Source organism: Aedes albopictus, chromosome 1, assembly GCF_035046485.1.
Source record: "Aedes albopictus strain Foshan chromosome 1, AalbF5, whole genome shotgun sequence".
Taxonomy (NCBI): domain Eukaryota; kingdom Metazoa; phylum Arthropoda; class Insecta; order Diptera; family Culicidae; genus Aedes; species Aedes albopictus.
The window spans coordinates 181,158,887-181,180,004 of NC_085136.1; the positions used below are offsets into that span (position 1 = coordinate 181,158,887).

The 21,118-nt window shown below is 40.8% G+C and overlaps 1 protein-coding gene across 2 annotated transcripts; it reads left to right on the forward strand.

Moving 5' to 3' along the window:
• The first annotated feature begins 11,045 nt into the window (after positions 1-11,045).
• LOC134285332 (nucleolar protein dao-5-like) lies at positions 11,046-20,695 on the forward strand. 2 transcript variants are annotated; one of them, XM_062845910.1, is made up of 3 exons: positions 11,046-11,973; positions 15,682-16,590; positions 16,656-20,695. In XM_062845910.1, exons 1-3 carry the CDS (start codon positions 11,192-11,194, stop codon positions 16,987-16,989), a joined length of 2,025 nt encoding a protein of 674 aa, XP_062701894.1. In that variant the 5' UTR covers positions 11,046-11,191; the 3' UTR covers positions 16,990-20,695. The 2 variants fall into 2 exon arrangements, with proteins under 2 accessions (XP_062701894.1, XP_062701895.1); XM_062845911.1 differs by having other exon boundaries at positions 15,682-16,797.
• The last annotated feature ends 423 nt before the right edge of the window (positions 20,696-21,118 follow it).

The window sequence follows — 21,118 nt, forward strand, 5'->3', positions numbered from 1 at the left end:
AAAAACAACGCACACATACATGAAGTAGTAGTTTACTTTCCCTTATTTGTTGTGACAAATCATTAATAAAAACAAGTTGTTCGAATCAAGTCGGTCGCGTTTGTGCTCTGTATTTTTGCCCAAATTCCGAAGTATTACCTGGTCTGGTCCGTAATTGGATTGTCCGTCCGACAGGTTATGGGCCCAGCTAGCCGCGCATCGCGGAAGTGAGATAGTTTTCGCGTGGGTTGATTTTTCGGTCGTTTGATTGTGCATCGGCTCGAGGATTCCTGCAAGCGGCGAAATGGCGGACCCACAGCGTTTTGCAGTGCAGAAGTTGAATAACCACAACTACCAGTCATGGCGTTTCAAGATGGAGATGCTGATGATTCGGGAGGAGACCTGGTATGTCATCAGCGAAGCGGCACCAAACCCCGTGACAGACGCGTGGAAGAAAGCGGATGCTAAAGCTCGGGCGACAATCGGGCTCTGCATTGAAGATGATCAGACTGGATTGGTAAGAAGTTGCGCAACGGCGAAAGCGGCCTGGGATTCTTTGAAGACATACCACGACCAGTGTTCGGAGGTATACTTGCTGAAGAAGCTGACGCATCTGGAGTTAGAAGAAGGAGGAAACATGGAGCAGCACTTGCAGACGTTTTCCGATTTGCTGCAACGGATTGCGGATGTTTGCGATCCGATTCCGGAGAAGCTGCAAGTAGCTAAGTTGTTGTGCTCGCTTCCGGACTCGTACGACTATCTAGCGACAGCTCTGGAGCAGCGGCCGCGGGATGAGTTGAAAATGCAACTGGTGGAATCGAAATTGTTGGCGGAAGCGGAAAAGCGCCGGGAACGCGGTGAAGGTACTGTATCGAACAAAGCGCTGCGAGTGGAACACCGCTGTCGATGTGGTGGAAGCAAAGCTGTAAATTGTGAAGGTAAGCAAACGGAAACGCGATCATGTTACCTGTGTAAGCAGTCGGGACATTTGAGGAGAGATTGTCCACAGAATGCAACTGGAGTATCAGCAACCAAACCGGAAGAACCTAAGGCCAAGCAAGTTCAAGATGTTACTGAGTATCCGTTGGCCTGGATGGTGGGACAAGCCGATCCAACAAGCTGGTTTATTGACAGTGGCGCTTCTCGGCACATGACGGGAAACCGGCAGTTTTTCACGGTGCTAGAGAAAACTGGAGGAACGAGTGTGATGTTGAGAACTGATCGACATCGAGCTGAATGAGGTATTGTATGTGCCGAAATTGACTACCGGTCTTGTGTCAGTAGGTGTTCTTGCTCAGAAGGGTTTTGATGTAGCGTTCAATGCAAGTGGGTGCGAAGTTCGTAAGGGCAATGGAAAGGTGTGTGCAATGGGAGAGCGGCACAATGGCTTGTATCGTTTGTGTGTTCCGGATCAAGCATTAATGAGTGCCCATATGCAGACGTCGTTTTGCCTACAGCACACTTGCCAAGGAAACAGGATGCTGGATGTGATGCGAAATAAGAAGACAGAGGCAAAGAAATACTCGAAGAAAAAGCCAGAAGTCATTGGTACGATTATTGAATGGGAGGAGCTTCTACCAGTACCAGAAATGCCGTTGGAACCTGAGCTACCGGCCGAACCTCAACCCCCACTGGAAGTGCAGTCCGCATCGGCGATGGAACCTGAACAGTCACCGGAAGAGGAACTCGAGTCCGAAGATATTGATGATGAAGAATGGAAAGGATATGAATCGGCAGAAGATGCATTTTACGGAGAAGATGATACTATTGTTCCGGACGATGGGAACCGAGAGAGAAGACCTACCCGTTCCACCGGAGGAGTTTTACCGAAGCGATTTGGAGACTATTTTGTCGGCATGGTAACGGTGAACCAGGAGGAGCTGCCATTGTTTGACGTTATGGTGAAGCATCAGCCTATGGTATTCGGATGCAAGATATAGGAGGAGCTAGCCGATCGAGGAGGAGTTCGTGCAGGAGACTAGGGGATAGATTCGCGAGGAGGAGTGTTGGAATTTTCGTATGTTACGCTAGATCGATTGCGCGAATCCACCCCTGCAGAGAAAAACAACACACACATACATGAAGTAGTAGTTTACTTTCCCTTATTTGTTGTGACAAATCATTAATAAAAACAAGTTGTTCGAATCAAGTCGGTCGCGTTTGTGCTCTGTATTTTTGCCCAAATTCCGAAGTATTACCTGGTCTGGTCCGTAATTGGATTGTCCGTCCGACAATTTCAGCGAATTTTCTTAATATTTTACCATGTAACAGTATTCCTTCTAGTTTTATATTTTTAAAACAAGTACTGGGATATCAGTTATCCCTGCCCTTTAGTTCAGAGAGGGTTTGGGCAGCGTCCTGCTAATTTGGTCGAGGCAGGGTTCTTGGGAGAACAAGTAAGGGGTTGTTGGAAGATTATGTAATGTAATTTATTTTGAGTAAATAAAATCTATTTTCCCAAACATGTTCCATAATATTTGAACAGCTTCATCAATGCTGATATTCTAAAGTGCTTGAATGATGCATTGAGCTTGTAGGGATCCCTTGAAGATGGGATGTAAATCATTAACTCGCGATCGCGCGCATTCGTACTTCAGGGAAAAAGTACATTACATGAATGAACGATTTTAAAAACACATCCGATATGTTGAAAAATTATTGATTTGCTATCCATGTCCGTGGAACCATTCTGAACAGCCGTTGTGTGAATACACTGGATTGTTATATATTTTCATCTTGCGAATCGACCAGCCATATAGAAACTGAACTGCCGTGAATCGCATATCAGTCCCATCTTTGCTGGGTTTCCTATGCAAATGGGACAAGTATGCGATTCACGGCAGTGAACCCAGTGTATCACCACAGCCTCTCAAACTACTGTACCGAATAACAACTACTAATCATATTGCTGACTGCACCCCAAATTGGACTGACACAATAGTGTGCACACACCTTCAAAGTGTGATTACAGCGCAGGGCTACTTCGGATCGAATTGAGGTCTTCGGTGCACTTATTCCTTGTAAATTGAGGAATAAGTGCACCAAAGATGTCGAGACGATCCGAGGCAAATGTGCACTTTTATCACACTTTTTAGGCGTACCAAAAAAAGTGTGATAGTCCAATTTGAGATGTAGTCTGCAATATCCTTTCCTTCTTTTCTTTTCCCTTACTTTTACATGAGCAAAAGTACTACTCCGAGTATTTCTATCACCACGGCTTGTCGTAGGTTTAACACTTTTCTGAGCAGTGGACTTCTTTCAACACGACTATACTCGATGGCGTGAAGTTGGTGATTGATTTTTATTCCTTCGCTTAAAGTCCGCGAGACCCATAGAGAACACAGCACTCGGGTGGTCGTCAACTTGGGTGACCTGATTAAAAGTGATTGCGTATGTTTACATTCGTGCCGGTTGTTTGGACCAACGAATTAAAACATAGCAGCTTAACGTTGTTTCAAAATACAATGTTGCGAAAGCAACATTGCCGGTTGGAAGATTTATACCACACCTCCCCCCTTTTGGAAGAATGATGTAAAATTCATTAAGGCATCTGTGGTTCCTTTCTAGACTTCCGAGCGTTTCATGATGATACACTGTGGAAAACTTGTGGTCTATTTTTAGTAGTTCATTAATTTGTTCGAAAAATTCATTCTTATACTCCGATCCCATGTCAGATTTAATCTGCCTCGGGCATCCATGTACTAGAATGCAGTTTTCGACAAATGCCTTGGCCAACGTTTTCGCTTGTTTATCCGGGATTGCAGTAATCATAATAAACTTTGATAGTTCACATTGAGCAGTCAACGCATATCGGTTTCCGCTCTGTGATTTGGTAAAGGGTCCTATTGTGTCAATGCTTATTGCATCGAAGCACTTCATAGGAGTATTTGTTTTTATAAATGGTTCTTTCGTGTGTCTATAGTGTTTGTTCTGATTACACTTTAGACAATTCCTGGGCTTTGGATCAATATTGTCTAGGGAAGAGTGTCTTCTGGGGGCCCTCTTGATTCAATTGTTGCTAGTGTTGTTAAAACATATTTCTTTATTACTTTATTGTATTTTTTCTGATATAACAACATTAGATTAATGGATGCGACAGGAGTGACCATCAAAGCTACTTATGTCCCAGGATAATTCGATCCAGTAGCCAACGGCTTCCTCAATGGCCGACTGGGTGCGTGCTTTGGGTGGCGGATTTAAGCAAAGGAAGGGGAATCATACTTCGACTGACTTCATCGGATAAAGTGCCATCCGATAAGCGTTCTTATATGAATCACCTTCCATCGTCTCGCAGTCTAAATTGAATTTAATAAAGCGAATAAATGTTTAAAAAAACTTAAATATTAAATCATCTGTATTACAGGTTTGTCCTCATTTCAACTCTAAACATTTTCATTACTGTATTAGTTTCAATATTTAGTCAAGTTTAGTTTAGTTCTGTTCAAGAAAAAGTATAGCTACACATGACTGCGAGACGACGTGGACCACATTGAGCAAATAATTAGTCGATATAGGGTAGTTGGACCATTAGGGATGGGCCACTATTTTGGGCATTTTTCTGCTGTTGCTCGGCCGGTTTGACTGGTTGTCCTTTTTTTTTGCGCGGTGAGATACTTGCATTATCTACCCGTGCACGGGGATTTGGGTCAGTTGGTTTGATATTGATTGGGTTGTGATAGGGGGATGCCCAAGATGGTTACCACTGCCCAGATAGTTCGGTATCCTAATCAAATGTTGAAATTTTTAAAGGCCCAGCTATGCTGCAAATACGAAATACTTTATTTTCATGGAAATATAATTACTATTATTCATCAAATACATTAAATTATGATTGATATTCGTGACGATTTTTTTTTCTGTTTAATCACATACACACTAATACTAAAACAGTTACTGCTATTATTCATAAACATAATACACATAATAATTACTAATCTACTTTTCCTTCATTATTTTTCTCTATAAAATGTTGCATGGTTCGTATCCTTGCGGAACATGAACGGTGCATGAGCACAAGCTTTTTCAGATTAACCTATGGAAGATCTTCGAAAGACAACCAGAAGCTAACAAACACAATCTATGGGGAAGTATCATCGACATATGTAAGTAAACAAATGTAAAATACTCTCCATGGAACCTGAATTCTAAGCGTGCAAAGGTAAATAACTTACATACGGGGGGAAACAAGAATTTATCAGGAAACTAAGTGGATGGGAAATTGTGCTTCGGTTTTTGGCATTGTAAATGAAAATTTAACTAACGATACGCGTACGAATGAATAACTAGTTTTCAAGTAGTTTTCTTCTTTTCAAAAGCTCTAATTCTCCTTTTTTTGCATATTTGTGGAGTTTTTTTTATTTCGTCGAATTTTGCAGCCGTATAGCATTGATATTGTGAAGTCCGTACTAACTCCCGGCCCAAGTTGCAACACTTAATTGTGCTTATAGTTCCGAAGCTAACGCGTGATCAATAACTTAAGATGCTTTGTTGACGTCAATGCGTATCGACTCGACGAAAACTGATTACCTGCTTCTTTGACTAAGCTGGACAACATTACTTTATGTATGACAAGGAATATAAAGGAGGGAAGAAAAGTGAGGGAGTATGACATGTTTTCCACAAGAAAACTAGTAGGACAGACAGAAGAATTCGAAAATTTAGCCTATATTGTCAGGATCTAGGTGCAAATCTTGCTAGGTGCAAATGTTCATTAGTTTTGAAGCTAATGCGTTATCAATGAGACCAATTAGTCTGGACATTTTGGACGAAAATTACTACTTGTCATAAATAATAATCTGCAATAAATGACGCAAAAACATTACATTACAATTACTGACATAATAAACATAACTACTTGATATAACACTTCAATAGAGTAGAGACTACATATTTGATATGGGGCTAAACAGTAACGCTACTTAAGTTTGGGAATCTAAGGCAACTAACTGATAAATTGACAAGGACCTAACATACAACATGAACCTTACTACAGAAACCAATTTCACACTTTCTACCGTATTTGCATTATTGTGTCTCAAGTCTAGTCCAATACCTTTCCCCAACCTATACCATTACCCTTCCGATGGTGTTCATGTGGTCCGCACGGACTATTACGGCCATTACCCCTCCTTGATCTTCGGCATTGGATTGGCTTGCGCTCTTATTGCCCCACCAACTGCTGCAAAATGAAAATGAAATGAAATTACACTTTAGACAATTCCTAACGTAATCCTTAATTGTATTCAACATATTGGTCCAATAATATTGTGAACGCAATTTTTTTAACAATCTGGTGACTTCTACATGTCCGCCTGTAGGGGTGTCATGATTTTCTTTAATGATAGATTGTATTACATTAATGTCATTAATTATTGTTGCGGGCTTATACAGGGTGTTAGGTTCATGAGTGCAAACTTTTTAAAGGGTGTTAGAGGACCATAAATGGAGCAAAAAATTGTTCTACGCATATGATCAAATCTTAACCGTTACGTAGTTATTGAACTTCCCATGTTTTTGACTCTTATTGCCTTAACTGGCTATAACATGAAAATGGTTAAACTTATCGAAGTTTTTTGACCCATATTCGAAAGATTATTGAATTTTCTATCAAATGGCATCTTTGAATCGATTGGTTTAGTTAAATAACTAAGTTTTCTAAAGCAAATAGCTCAAAAGTAGTGTGTTTTAATTTATTTTTGCCAATTATCTTTGAAAAATGCGTAATAATTTAAAATTCTTTCTTAGGCAAAGTTGTGGCCCCTATTCCACTCTACAATTCGTTCTTTGACATAAAACTTCTATCTCTTATCGTTTTTTTTGCAATTTCGATTTTAACATCGCATTTCAGATCATAAATTTGCAACTGTCATGGAAAGCACTTTTTTGCGCATTGTACTGCACATTTAAATCAAAATTGCAAGAAAACGATAAGAGCTTGACGTTTGGTGTCAAAGAACGAATTGTAGAGTGTAACAGGGGCCACAACTTTGTCTAAGAAAGAATTTTAATTTATTACACATGTTTCAAAGATAATTGTCAAAAACCAATAAAAATACACTATTTTTGGCTATTTTGCTCTAGAAAACTTAGTTATTTAACTAAACTAATCGATTCAAAGATGGAATTTGATAGAAAATTCAATAATCTTTCGAATAAGGGTAAAAAAACTTCGATAAGTTTGACCATTTTCAAGTTTTTGCCAGTTAAGGCAATAAGAGTCAAAAACATGGGAAGTTCAATAACTACGTAACGGTTGAGATTTGACCATATGCGTAGAACAATTTTTTTCACCATTTATGGTCCTCTATCACCCTTTAAAAAGTTTGCACTCAGGAACCTAACACCCTGTATATAACAATTATAACGTGTTTTAAAATTATGTTGCAAATCTCCTTAAAGTTTTGCACATTTACGATGCTAAACAAAGCACTCATGTTTGAAATTGCAATCTTTTTTAGATTTAAGTTTTTGGCCATATTGTCAATTTCTTGTAGGTATACCTGTTGGGAGACTGAACAAAAGTGAAGTCGTAGTATGCCATGAATGTTATAGAGTTTAAGATTGTCAGAAATAAATGTATTCTAGTTGTAACCACCACTGAAGACACACGTCTACAAGCTACTTTCTACAGGTTATGGGCCTGTTGCTAGCAAGCTAGAATATTCAAGACACGATTCAAGATGACTTCAAGTTCCGGAACTCAACCTAGCGGTTTCCCTGCAGCTCATACGGTGGGTCAAGCCTTCCTGCTCTCGAAAGATTGACCGGAAGGGCGAATTGGTCATCGTGGAAGTTCGCAGCGAAGACATATCTGCAGCTGGAAGGACTTTGGGACGCAGTGAAACCGAAAAAGAAGGACGACGGAACATTCGAGGCTGTGGAAGAACAGAAGGATCTTGTTAGTTGTTGTGTCTCGATTAGATAGACGTCGTTGTTTGTGCTCGATCTTTGAATATAAATTAAGTGTTGTTACGTTCGTCATTTAGTAGCTCCACGTAGTTTTGTTGATCGGTGAAAGCGTGATAATCGTATCGATCGCATTAGAAAACCCAGTCGTGTCGGCAAATAGTCAACATTTCGTGCGATAATATCATCCTGCTGTCGAAGATAATTTCCACGGCGGTATAGCCATTCTCGCCTTTTACTATGGAAAGTGAAAGAATGTGTAAAAAATGCTCTCAGAGAGTCGAGGCGAATGACGAGTACTACATCATCTTCTGCAAAGGAACATGTGCTGGTATATTTCATTGCAGCTGTGTTGGCATTCGAGGTATGCATTGGAAGGCTATGAACGATCTAACAGGAAATCTCATCTGGATGTGCGTCTGCTGCATGGCGAATTTCAATAGTACAAAGAACGGTAGCTCATCCGAAACTTCGACTGCTGAGCCAACGAAATCGATCGAAGCTGATGTGAGCGAACTGAAGATCGCAGTCGCTAGAATAACGGACACCATTGCTTCGATGACAAAAACCATACCTACAATATCACCGACCAACAACACTGAGCAGGTACGGCAGGTACACTCTCCGCCCGATCCTATCACACTACTCAATGGGACGGCGTCGTCCGGGGATACTACAACAACCGAGGAAAGCCTGCACACAACGGACGGAGATTGCTTCTCTCTGTTGCCCACGAACATTGACAGCAGCGCGACCGAGTGTGACGTGCAATGGATGGTGTCTCATGCGATCGGCCTTACAACTCCCGAGCACCTGGACGTAACGAAATTGGTGTCGAAATGGAAAACTCGTTGCAATTTGGACTTTATATCTTTTAAAGTAGTTTTGCCTTCGAAACACAAATTTCGCGCTTTGAATCCTGCAACATGGCCAAAGAATGTGCGGTTTAGAGAGTTTGTGCGAATAACTGATACTTGGAAACCTAACATTCGATTGACTGATCATTAACTCTGTTTAATTAAATAATTTGTAATAGATTTGTGTAATCGTTTCTGCTGTCTGAAATATGTTGATTGTTGTGTAATGGAATGTGATATAGTTTGTATTGAAATGTGGTATATTATTAGAGTAAGGTATTCAATAAGACTCATACGAAGTCAGTTGGGTTTAAATAAATAAATAAATAAATAAATAAATAGATCTTCGTGCGAAGCTGAAAATCATCTTGTTGCTGGATCCATCGATCTACGTTCACATCGAGGATGCGGAATCGGCCAGAGAAGCCTGGGATCGATTGGAGCAAGCATTCGAGGACAAAGGATTGGCCAGGCAAGTAGGACTACTGCACAAATTGCTTCGTTTGACCCTGGAAAGCTGCACTAGCATGGCAGAGTACGTCAACGAGGTGGTGGCTACTTCCAACCAGCTGAATTCGTTGGATTTCAAGATCCCGTCGCTGTGGGTTGGAATGCTGCTACCCGAATAAAAAATACAGTAGAAAAACCGAATGTTGTATTGTAACAGTACTATTTAAAACCATATTTTTACAATAGACACCACTGTAAAAATAAAAATACAAAAACAATAAAATGTAATGTAGAACCTAATACAGTATATTGTAAATAAGATTTTTACAGTATACTATACGGGTGGTTAAGTATCGTAACAATATAAAAAAATATTTTTCTCCATATATATTTTTTTGCAAAACCATACATTATATTGTAAATGAATTGTTATAAATACTGATACGTGGGTTTTAATAAACCGTACATTGTATGGTACACATATGGTTTTAAACAATAAAATGTACCGTAAATATATTGTTTTTATTTGTAGTTTCACTACTGGTTATACATTTAATTAAATAGTTTTGGAATGGTTCTCTTTTGTTATGTTGTATTGGTTTACATTACATAAACCATATAATGTTATATTATCTTGTCATTTTCCTCCTGTTAATGGCATCTTAGGCTTACTAGCATTATGAGAATGCGCTTTGGGAATTCTCCAGAGCGTTTTGGATAACCCTTCATATTGGATCGCCCACGTCTAAGTCTGAGTCGAGGTCTGAGTAGTCTCTGATTGCATTAACAGTTGAAGCTTAGGCTCCCATGCCCCACCAGCCAGATAACTGGGTTTCGCAAACTAAGCATTATTTGTGGCAACACTTTGAGCGGCATGATGGAACTATGCCGAGCGCGCTAAGTATTATTAGACCACTAATGTAGTTGCATGAAGTGGGTGACGAGGTACATACACTGAAATAATTCTAAGAGCCTATTTCATCAGACGCTACACATACATTTCATCCCTAGTCTGACACGTTCACTTCAAATGAATCGTTATACGTATCATATCATAAACAGTTCCTATTGAAAAGCCTTCTAATGAAACTAAATAACACTTGCGCATATCGGAGTTATATGCACATAACACGATCGATACATCAGCTGTGCATATAACTTTGGCCGGGTGGAAAAGCAACATTGGCTGATAAAGTGGAACACATTTGCAGAAATCCGCAATTCCAGTAACTGAGCTTCGTGGTCGTGCGGCTAGCGGTGTCGGTCATTTAGGCGTTGTGAGTTCGATTCCCGCTCCAGCCGAGGAACCTTTTTTTCAAAATGTGAAGGATATTATTGGAGTTGCATATACATTGGCGGGCTGAGTGCATGATAGAAGCAAAATGCATTACATATAACAGTATCATGGCGACCTGAGAGTCATACCACATGCGTCGCATATAACTCTCACTTCCCATTTTCAACCTTAGATTAGATTCATATGATATTCCAATAGTGCAGTAATATATGATTGACACATAACTGTGATCGGGAGAGTTGGCTCAGTGTAAGTATCATTACAGCGTGCTTAACCGTTTTTGCAATATTGAGGCTCCAGTTTGACCAAAGTTTGAAATACACAGGGAAATACATAACAACTCATGAGAAAACTGTCAAGTTCGATTCAAGCATAAGTTAGGTTAAAAAGCGAACTCACAGACGAACCTATATTAGAATTTCTTTCAGTATTCAGTCCAGTCCATATGTTAAAGATGGCTCTACAATAAAATACGTCAATCGTATTCCTCTCATCGCACTCTACATACCTAGTCCACCATATCTCTTGGATCTGCAGTTCTTAAGAGATCTGTGTAGTAAATAGAAGAAGTTCATAATTTGTTTTAATAAATTTATCGGAGTAGGCATTACAAAGGTATTACTCAGAGTAGGCAATGAATAAGATTTCGATATAATAAATCAGTCTTGTGAGATATTTCAACTCCAACGGACGTGTTTTAAAAATGTTTTACGAAAGCGACCAGACTTCGGTGGACTTTGATTCACCCGTTCGACGTCCCCCTGATCCATCTAAGCACCGTACTCCTCGAGGACCCTTCCCCGATTGTCCGTCCGATTCCGGCAGCCCAAGCCCTTCTGCAAGCCCGTCCAGGTATCGTTCCTCTCGCCGCCCCGTCCCTGACCCATCTAAGCACCGTACTCCTCGAGGACCCGTCCCCGATTGTCCGTCCGATTCCGGCAGCGCAAGCCCTTCTGCCAGCCCGTCAAGACATCGTGCATCCCGTCGTCCCGTTCCCGGCAGATCGTCCGATTCTGGCAGCCCAAGCCCTTCCGTCAGCCGGTCAAAATATCGTGCATCCCGTCGCCCAGTCCCTGATCCATCCAAGCACCGTACTCCTCGAGGACCCGTCCCCGATTGTCCGTCCGATTCCGGCAGCGCAAGCCCTTCTGCCAGCCCGTCAAGATATCGTGCATCCCGTCGTCCTGTTCCCGGCAGCCCGTCCGATTCTGGCAGTCCAAGCCCTTCCGTCAGCCCGTCCAGGTACCGTTCCTCCCGCTCCGTTCCTGATCACCCACCCGATTCTGGCACTCCATCCGTCCAAGGTCCTGTCAGTCCATCAAGAGATCGCTCCTCCCATCGTCCCGTTGCTGAATACCCTCCCTCAACGCGTCGCCGATTGGTTCGGCGTACTTCATCGATTCGGAAGCCCGGATCGAATAAGCGCGGTTTGTCCCGAAACTGCGGCTCCACGGTTCACTACAATGGCGCAAAAGCTCCCAAAAAGTAAGTAGAGTGAAACCTTATGACAAGCATGTGAAAAATGACGATTTTGTTCCAAAAAAAACTGGCCACAACTGCAGAAATTGCCATGAAATTGCATTGCGGGATATGTTATTTTTTCCTAACAATAAGTATCCATGGCAACATTAGAATAGAGATATTTTTTTTTATAAAAGGGTTAATTTTCCTTTAGTGATTTGTTATATTTTCCTATTACAAAATTCCATGGAAACCAATAGCCAGTGGAAGAAGTCAAAATGTTATTGAAGTTCTTGTTCTTGAACCGATTGACAAATACAATTTCGTTCAAAAGAAGTTTCGATACTCTTGATTCATCGTATGTTGAAAATCTCATTTTGAATTTAACATTAAACTAGAATCAAAACGAATGGTTTGTCTAACTACTTGTTCATTTTCCTACAATGTCAAACAATAAGCAACATGAAAGTGATTTTCTTGTTAGTGTAAATGTGTTTCGCAATCTATTCATTGAACTTTATAAATTTCATTTAAGTCGACACATTTTTTTTCTCCGTAGTAACACTAAGAGCGATTCATGTGATAGAAAAGCAATCGATAGAAGTGAACGTTGGTGTTTGTGTTGTTGTTTTTTTTTTTTATTTGTTGGTACAAACGTATTTCATGCAACACTCAATAATTGAAGGGTTTCTCCATTGAATAAATTTTAATAGTCGAAGGTGCACAGTGAGCAATCGATCTCTGGGTGGCTTATAGTATTGAAAAACTTATGGCTATCGAACTCTGGAATGATCACAGTGTTAATTTATTTTTACGGTCGAATTTAGGGAGGTTCGTAGTGAGCTATCGAGCTTTGAGAGGTTTATATTAAAAAAAAAAAAACTTTATAGCTCTCGAACTCCGGGAGGTTCACAGTGAGCTATCGAACTCTGGGAGGTTCATAGTGTTTATATTTTTTGACTATCGAACTCTGCGATGTTCACAGTGAGCTATCGAATTTTGGGAATTTCATAGTGTTGATAATTTTTTGGCTGTCGAACTCTGGGAGGTTCATAGTATTGAAAAATGTATGGCTGTCGAGCTCTGCGAGGTTCACAGTGAACTATCGAACTCTGGGAGGTTCATAGTGTTCATAATTTCTGACTGTTGAACTCTGGGAGGTTCATAGTGTTAATAATCTTTGGCTGTCGAACTCTGGGAGGTTCACAGTGAGCTATCGCACTCTGTGAGGTTCATAGTGTTCATAATTTCTGACTGTTGAACTCTGGGAGGTTCATAGTATTGATAATTTTTGGCTGTCGAACTCTGGGAGGTTCACAGTGAACTATCGAACTCTGGGAGGTTCATAGTGTTAATAATCTTTGGCTGTCGAACTCTGAGAGGTTCACAGTGAGCTATCGCACTCTGTGAGGTTCATAGTGTTCATAATTTCTGACTGTTGAACTCTGGGAGGTTCATAGTATTGATAATTTTTGGCTGTCGAACTCTGGGAGGTTCACAGTGAACTATCGAACTCTGGGAGGTTCATAGTATTGATAATTTTTCAACTGTCGAACTCTAGAAAGTTCACAGTGAGCTATCGAACTCTGGGAGGTTCATAGTGTTGATAATTTTCAACTGTCGAACTCTAGAAAGTTCACAGTGAGCTATCGAACTCTGGGAGGTTCATAGTGTTGATAATCTTTGGCTGTCGAACTCTGGGAGGTTCACAGTGAGCTATCGAACTCTGGGAGGTTCATAGTACTGATAATTTTTCAACTGTCGAACTCTAGAAAGTTCACAGTGAGCTATCGAACTCTGGGAGGTTCATAGTGTTGATAATTTTCAACTGTCGAACTCTAGAAAGTTCACAGTGAGCTATCGAACTCTGGGAGGTTCATAGTGTTGATAATCTTTGGCTGTCGAACTCTGGGAGGTTCACAGTGAGCTATCGAACTCTGTGAGGTTCATAGTGTTCATATTTTTCGACTATTGAACTCTGGGAGGTTCATAGTGTTGATAATTTTTGGCTGTCGAACTCTGGGAGGTTCACAGTGAACTATCGAACTCTGGGAGGTTCATAGTACTGATAATTTTTCAACTGTCGAACTCTAGAAAGTTCACAGTGAGCTATCGAACTCTGGGAGGTTCATAGTGTTGATAATCTTTGGCTGTCGAACTCTGGGAGGTTCACAGTGAGCTATCGAACTCTGTGAGGTTCATAGTGTTCATATTTTTCGACTATTGAACTCTGGGAGGTTCATAGTGTTGATAATTTTTGGCTGTCGAACTCTGGGAGGTTCAGAGTGAACTATCGAACTCTGGGAGGTTCATAGTACTGATAATTTTTCAACTGTCGAACTCTAGAAAGTTCACAGTGAGCTATCGAACTCTGGGAGGTTCATAGTGTTGATAATTTTCAACTGTCGAACTCTAGAAAGTTCACAGTGAGCTATCGAACTCTGGGAGGTTCATAGTGTTGATAATTTTCAACTGTCGAACTCTAGAAAGTTCACAGTGAGCTATCGAACTCTGGGAGGTTCATAGTGTTGATAATCTTTGTCTGTCGAACTCTGGGAGGTTCACAGTGAGCTATCGAACTCTGGGAGGTTCATAGTATTGATAATTTTTCAACTGTCGAACTCTAGAAAGTTCACAGTGAGCTATCGAACTCTGGGAGGTTCATAGTGTTGATAATTTTCAACTGTCGAACTCTAGAAAGTTCACAGTGAGCTATCGAACTCTGGGAGGTTCATAGTGTTGATAATCTTTGGCTGTCGAACTCTGGGAGGTTCACAGTGAGCTATCGAACTCTGTGAGGTTCATAGTGTTCATATTTTTCGACTATTGAACTCTGGGAGGTTCATAGTGTTGATAATTTTTGGCTGTCGAACTCTGGGAGGTTCACAGTGAACTATCGAACTCTGGGAGGTTCATAGTGTTGATAATTTTCAACTGTCGAACTCTAGAAAGTTCAGTGAGCTATCGAACTCTGGGAGGTTCATAGTGTTGATAATTTTTGGCTGTCGAATTCTGGGAGGTTCACAGTGAATTATCGAACTCTGGGAGGTTCATAGTATTGAAAAATGTATGGCTGTCGAACTCTACGAGGTTCATAGCGAGCTACCGAACTTTGGGAATTTCATAGTGTTGCTAATTTTCTACTGTTGAACTCTGGGAAGTTCATAGTGTTGATAATTTTTGGCTGTCGAACTCTGGGAGGTTCACAGTTAGCTATCGAACTCTGGGAGGTTCATAGCATTGAAAAATGTATGGCTACCGAACTCTGCGAGGTTCACAGTAAGATACTAAACTGTGAGAGGTTCATAGTGTTGATATTTTTTGTCTGTCGAACTCTGGGAGGTTTTCAGTGAAGCTATCGAACTTTGAGAGGTTTATAGTATTGACAAATGTATGGCTGTCGAACTCTGGGCGGTTCACAGTAAGCTATCGAACTCTTGGAAATTCATAATGTTAATAATTTTTGTCTGTCAAACTCTGGGAGGTTCATTGCTTTGACAATTCTTGATTATCGAACTCTGGGAAGTTTCCATTGAGCATTTCAGCTCTATGAGGTTCATAGCGCTTTTGTTTTGACTATCGACCTCTGGGAAGGCCAAATCGTGTATCTGAAAATAAATAGTAATTGAATAGATCATATTTTTTTTTGTATGCCAATGTAGAATAACTTGAATTTCAATCGACAAAATAATAGTGCTAATGGTTAGATATAAACTTTCTATTTTTTTATAGAATGGTGAGGATATCAATGAAAAAGCGCATGAGAAAATTAGAAGCTGCATTAAATACACAACGAAAGATTAGTGTAGCTCTCGCGACCAAACTTAACAGTTCAAAATCGGCAAAGAAGGTTGAACGTTGTTCAAACGTGTCCAATTCAGACGAATTCATTGATATAATGCATTCTACTGCGAATGAAATTGCAAATTCGAGAGACCAAGGAGAATCCTCTTTATATAGTTGCATGAACAACATGTCGATTGCCTCGCTGAACGTTCCCGAGTGCAAATCTTCCGACGGTGAGGATGATATCGACAAGAAGACATTCCAAAAATGGAAAGATTTGCTAGAAACTTCCATGCAACTTGTGGGGATATCGGACGAACTCACCAAAATGAGAATTTTCAGAATCAAAGCTGGCTCAAAGCTTCTCGATATACTTGATAGCACAACATCTACTCCAGAAAATCCGAATGCAGAAAGTCATCCATATTCTAATGCAATAGCCAGGCTTACCAATTCGTTTGGGTCACGTGATCATTGTTTGATGCAGCGTCAAAAATTACGATCAATCTCTCAGAATGCGGGTGAAACGGATTTGAAATTCGTTAAACGCGTAGTGGCTGCCGCCAAATTATGCGATTTTGGAGACGAACAGTTACTGGAAAACGTTGCTTTCGTAATTCAATCTCACGCAGATAATTTCAAAGTGCGTGAGGCAAGTCGAAAAGTTTTGAGAAAAGGAGGATCATTAGCCGCTCTTCTGGAAAAGGTACAGGCATTTGAGATGGAGAAATTCAATGAAGAAATATACCTCAAGAATCGTAAGAAATCGGTTGATTCGGAGATCGCAGCAGTTTCGTATGAGCACTCTACCGAAAATGGCTCTCAGATCATAAAATCTGATAGCAGCCGCAATGGGTATTTTATTTCATTTTTCTTTATTTATACGAAACATTGACATTTATTACTTATTTGAATTATAGTAAACCTTTTATTCGTAAGTGGAGAGTTCCCCAAGATCAAGGAAACAAATATCGTCAAGACTTTCGAGTACAATATCGTAAGCCTTGCTGGAGATGTACAAGTACTCGGCACTTAGCATCTGAATGCCATGCTATCGACAAATCATGCAGGAAATGCCTCCGTAAGGGACATTTGGAGCGTGCGTGTCGTACAGCTCCTTCACAAGAATTCATGAAACGGAAAAATGATGATCATGTACAAGGACCACCTCCAAAAGTACGTCGAGTCGCTGCTGTTTCTAAGGAAGAAGAAAATGTCGATGAAACTGCTGTAAGTACTGAGGAATCGTTTTAATTTTTTTTTTCCTCAAATCTGTTATCCTACACTCAAATATCGTTCGTTGTTTAAGTTTTGCAATATATATATATATAAATATAAACTACAATAAGAAATTGTTTCGTTATAAAAAATATTCAAACTAATTATAATGGGTTTGTGGGATAACACAGTTACACAATCCCACCATTTTCGTTATTTCAATATGTTGCCCAACGCTTATAATTTCAGAAAGCGAATCAAGTGACCGATGCTTCAACAAAAGAAAGTGAAGGTATTGTTGTTGGTTATATAGCCAACCACGCCGTAACCTTTTTAATCGACTCTGGAGCTGAAGTCAATACGATTGATGCAAAAACCTTCGATCTATTGAAAAGTTGTGATTTGTCCTCAAAAACACTACACTGTGTAACAAAGGGCTCCGATAAACAACTCAAAGGATATGCATCTTCGCGAAGCATTACTGTCATAGCCACTTTCGTTGCGGAGTTAACTATCACTGAAGATCGTCCAATATGCATGGAAAAGTTCTATGTTATTGCTGATGCTAGACCGTTGCTTGGAAGAAATACTGCAATGCGATACAGCGTTCTTCAAGTCGGTTTGAATGTTCCGGTCATGAACAATGACTCCTTGTTATTCGAAGATAGATTGTTTGCAGGAGAAATTTGTCAAATTTCTGAGGAATTTCCAAAATTCAACGTGCCTCCGGTGGTTCTTACCTATGATAAAACTAAACCGCCTAGTAGGAATATCTACACTAGCATACCACCAGCGTTCAAAGCTGAAACGGAACGCCGCCTGCAAGATCTGCTAAATTCGGGTATTATTGAGGAAGTCACTGACGACATGGATAAAACCTTTTGCTCATCTCTGTTGGTGGTTCCAAAGGGCAAAAATGATATCAGGTTGGTGGTTGACCTACGGGGACCAAACAAATGTATTGTTAGAACACCTTTCCGTATGCCAACTTTAGAAGAAATCATCTCTAAACTGAATGGGGCACAATGGTTTTCTACAATTGACCTTACGAGTGCCTTCTTTCACGTTGTGCTAGATGTCGATTCAAGGCACTTAACCAACTTTTTTGCTGGAAGCGCAACATACAGATTTGTGAGATTACCATTCGGTTTATGTAATGCGCCGGATATATTTCAAGAAATCCTGCAAACGGTTGTTCTTGCTGACTGTGACGGAGAAGTCAACTATTTGGACGATGTTCTTGTGTTTGGAAAAACAAAAGAAGAACACGACGCTAACTTAAAGATGGTTTTAACTAAACTTCACCAACACGGAGTCAAGCTCAATGAGGATAAATGCGTTTTTGGAAAACAGAAAGTGAAATTCATTGGGTTCATGATGTCTCAAGATGGCATGAGCATAGGTGAAGACAAGATGACAGCCATTCGTGAATTTCGACGTCCGGAAACTCAAAAGGAAGTGAAAAGTTTTCTTGGTCTCATGAACTTCACGGAACGTTTTATTTTCAAAAGATCGGAGAAAACGGAAAATCTTAGAATGCTGGCGAAATCCGAAAGTTTTTACTGGACTAAAAAGGAAGACGACGAGTTCAACTATCTAAGGCATGAGGCTTTAAAATCCATACAGAAGTTGGGATATTTTGACTGCAAAGATAAGACTGAGATATACGTGGATGCGTCTCCAATAGGCTTAGGAGCCGTGTTGGTCCAATTCAACAATGCCGAAGTTCCACGAATCATCGCATGCGCCTCAAAAACGCTTACGGAGTCAGAAAAAAAATATCCCCACACACAGAAAGAGGCATTGGCAATGGTTTGGGGAATAGAGAGGTTTTCTTTCTATCTCACGGGAATTTCATTTGTTGTGCGAACTGACTCAGAAGCAAACAAATTTATATTTGGGAATGCTTTTCGAACTGGTAAAAGAGCTGTATCTCGTGCAAAAACTTGGGCCTTGCGTCTGCAGTCGTATGATTTTGAAGTAAAATATATACCTGGTCAGCTCAATGTTGCAGATGCCCTGTCCAGGCTAATTTCCGGAACCAAAATTGATGAGCCGTTCGACGAAGATGATGATAAGCATTTGCTCTATGCCCTCGACGCGGGATCAATGAGTATTACATGGAGCGATATTGATCTTGCGTCTGAAAACGATGATGAACTTGTAGCGGTCCGTTTGGCCTTGACATCTCAAAACTGGCCACAATATCTCAAGCGGTTTGAAGCACACTCCAAAGTATTACGCACTTTGGGTCCTCGAGTTTTCAAAGAAGACAGAGTTGTTCTTCCTAGAGAATTACGAGAAGAAGCTTTGAAAACAGCACACCGGGGACATATTGGTTGCGCAGCAATGAAAAGAATAATGCGGGAATACTTCTGGTGGCCGGGAATGAGCTGTGATGTTGAAAGCTTCGTGAAGGAATGTGAAACGTGTTTAGTCGTTTCCAGGCGCAATCCTCCAATACCTCTCTCAAGTAGACAGCTTCCCGACGGTCCTTGGGAAATACTACAAATAGATTTTTTAACAGTACCCCAATGCGGATCTGGTGAATTGTTGGTTGCCGTAGATACGTATTCCAGATATATTTCAGTCATTGAAATGAAAAGTATCGACGCAAACAGCACCAATAGAGCTCTGAGTCGGATATTTTCAACGTGGGGTCTTCCGATAATATTACAAAGCGACAATGGCCCCCCGTTCCAAAGCAACGAGTTTGTATCTCATTGGGAAGCTAAAGGAGTTAAGGTTAGAAAATCTGTACCACTAAGCCCACAATCTAACGGGTCCATTGAGCGTCAAAATCAAGGAATTATAAAGGCTATCGCAGGAGCTAAGCAAGACGGTATAAACTGGAAGCAGGCTTTGGATATTTACGTACATACACATAACACCTTGAAGCCCCATTCCCGTCTTGGTGTAACACCATTTGAATTACTCGTTGGATGGAAGTACAGAGGAACTTTTGTAAGCCTGTGGGACTCTTCTGTACAAATTGATCGCGATGAAATTCGAGACAAAGATGCAGAAGCAAAACTGACCAGCAAGAAATTCGCTGACAACCGCAGAGGTGCGAAGGAATCTGATATTGCTGTTGGCGATATTGTTTTAATGGCTACAACAAAGAAAATCAAGACTGATCCAACCTTTTCGAAGGAAAGATTTGCGGTTATTGCAAGAGATTGCGCAAAAGTTATCGTCCAGAGCGATAGAGGGGTTCAATATGCTCGTAATATTCAGGATCTCAAACGCATTCCAAAATCTGGAGTAAGTTATTTATTTTATTTTCTATATACATTTGGATGGCACTGTATCCTTTGATTACATAATTTTCTTGTGTATTTTGTCTTGTTCTTTGTTTGTTTTTTTTTCTCATTTCTATATATAAGCAGATCAACTCGCAAGACTCGTCAAAAGATTCTGATGAAGAAGATCCTTTTCCCGCTAATCATTCCGAACACGGAGAACTCATAAATACGGATTCCGAGAGACGAGATGATTTGGGAGGTCCTGCCAATTCAAGACCCAAAAGAGATATTCGTAAACCCGAAAGATTCAAAAATATGTTTATGTATCATGTATTTGAATAGAGAGTAGGGGTAGAATAGAATGTAGTAAATAGAAGAAGTTCATAATTTGTTTTAATAAATTTATCGGAGTAGGCATTACAAAGGTATTACTCAGAGTAGGCAATGAATAAGATTTCGATATAATAAATCAGTCTTGTGAGATATTTCAACTCCAACGGACGTGTTTTAAAAATGTTTTACGAAAGCGACCAGACTTCGGTGGACTTTGATTCACCCGTTCGACGTCCCCCTGATCCATCTAAGCACCGTACTCCTCGAGGACCCTTCCCCGATTGTCCGTCCGATTCCGGCAGCCCAAGCCCTTCTGCAAGCCCGTCCAGGTATCGTTCCTCTCGCCGCCCCGTCCCTGACCCATCTAAGCACCGTACTCCTCGAGGACCCGTCCCCGATTGTCCGTCCGATTCCGGCAGCGCAAGCCCTTCTGCCAGCCCGTCAAGACATCGTGCATCCCGTCGTCCCGTTCCCGGCAGATCGTCCGATTCTGGCAGCCCAAGCCCTTCCGTCAGCCGGTCAAAATATCGTGCATCCCGTCGCCCAGTCCCTGATCCATCCAAGCACCGTACTCCTCGAGGACCCGT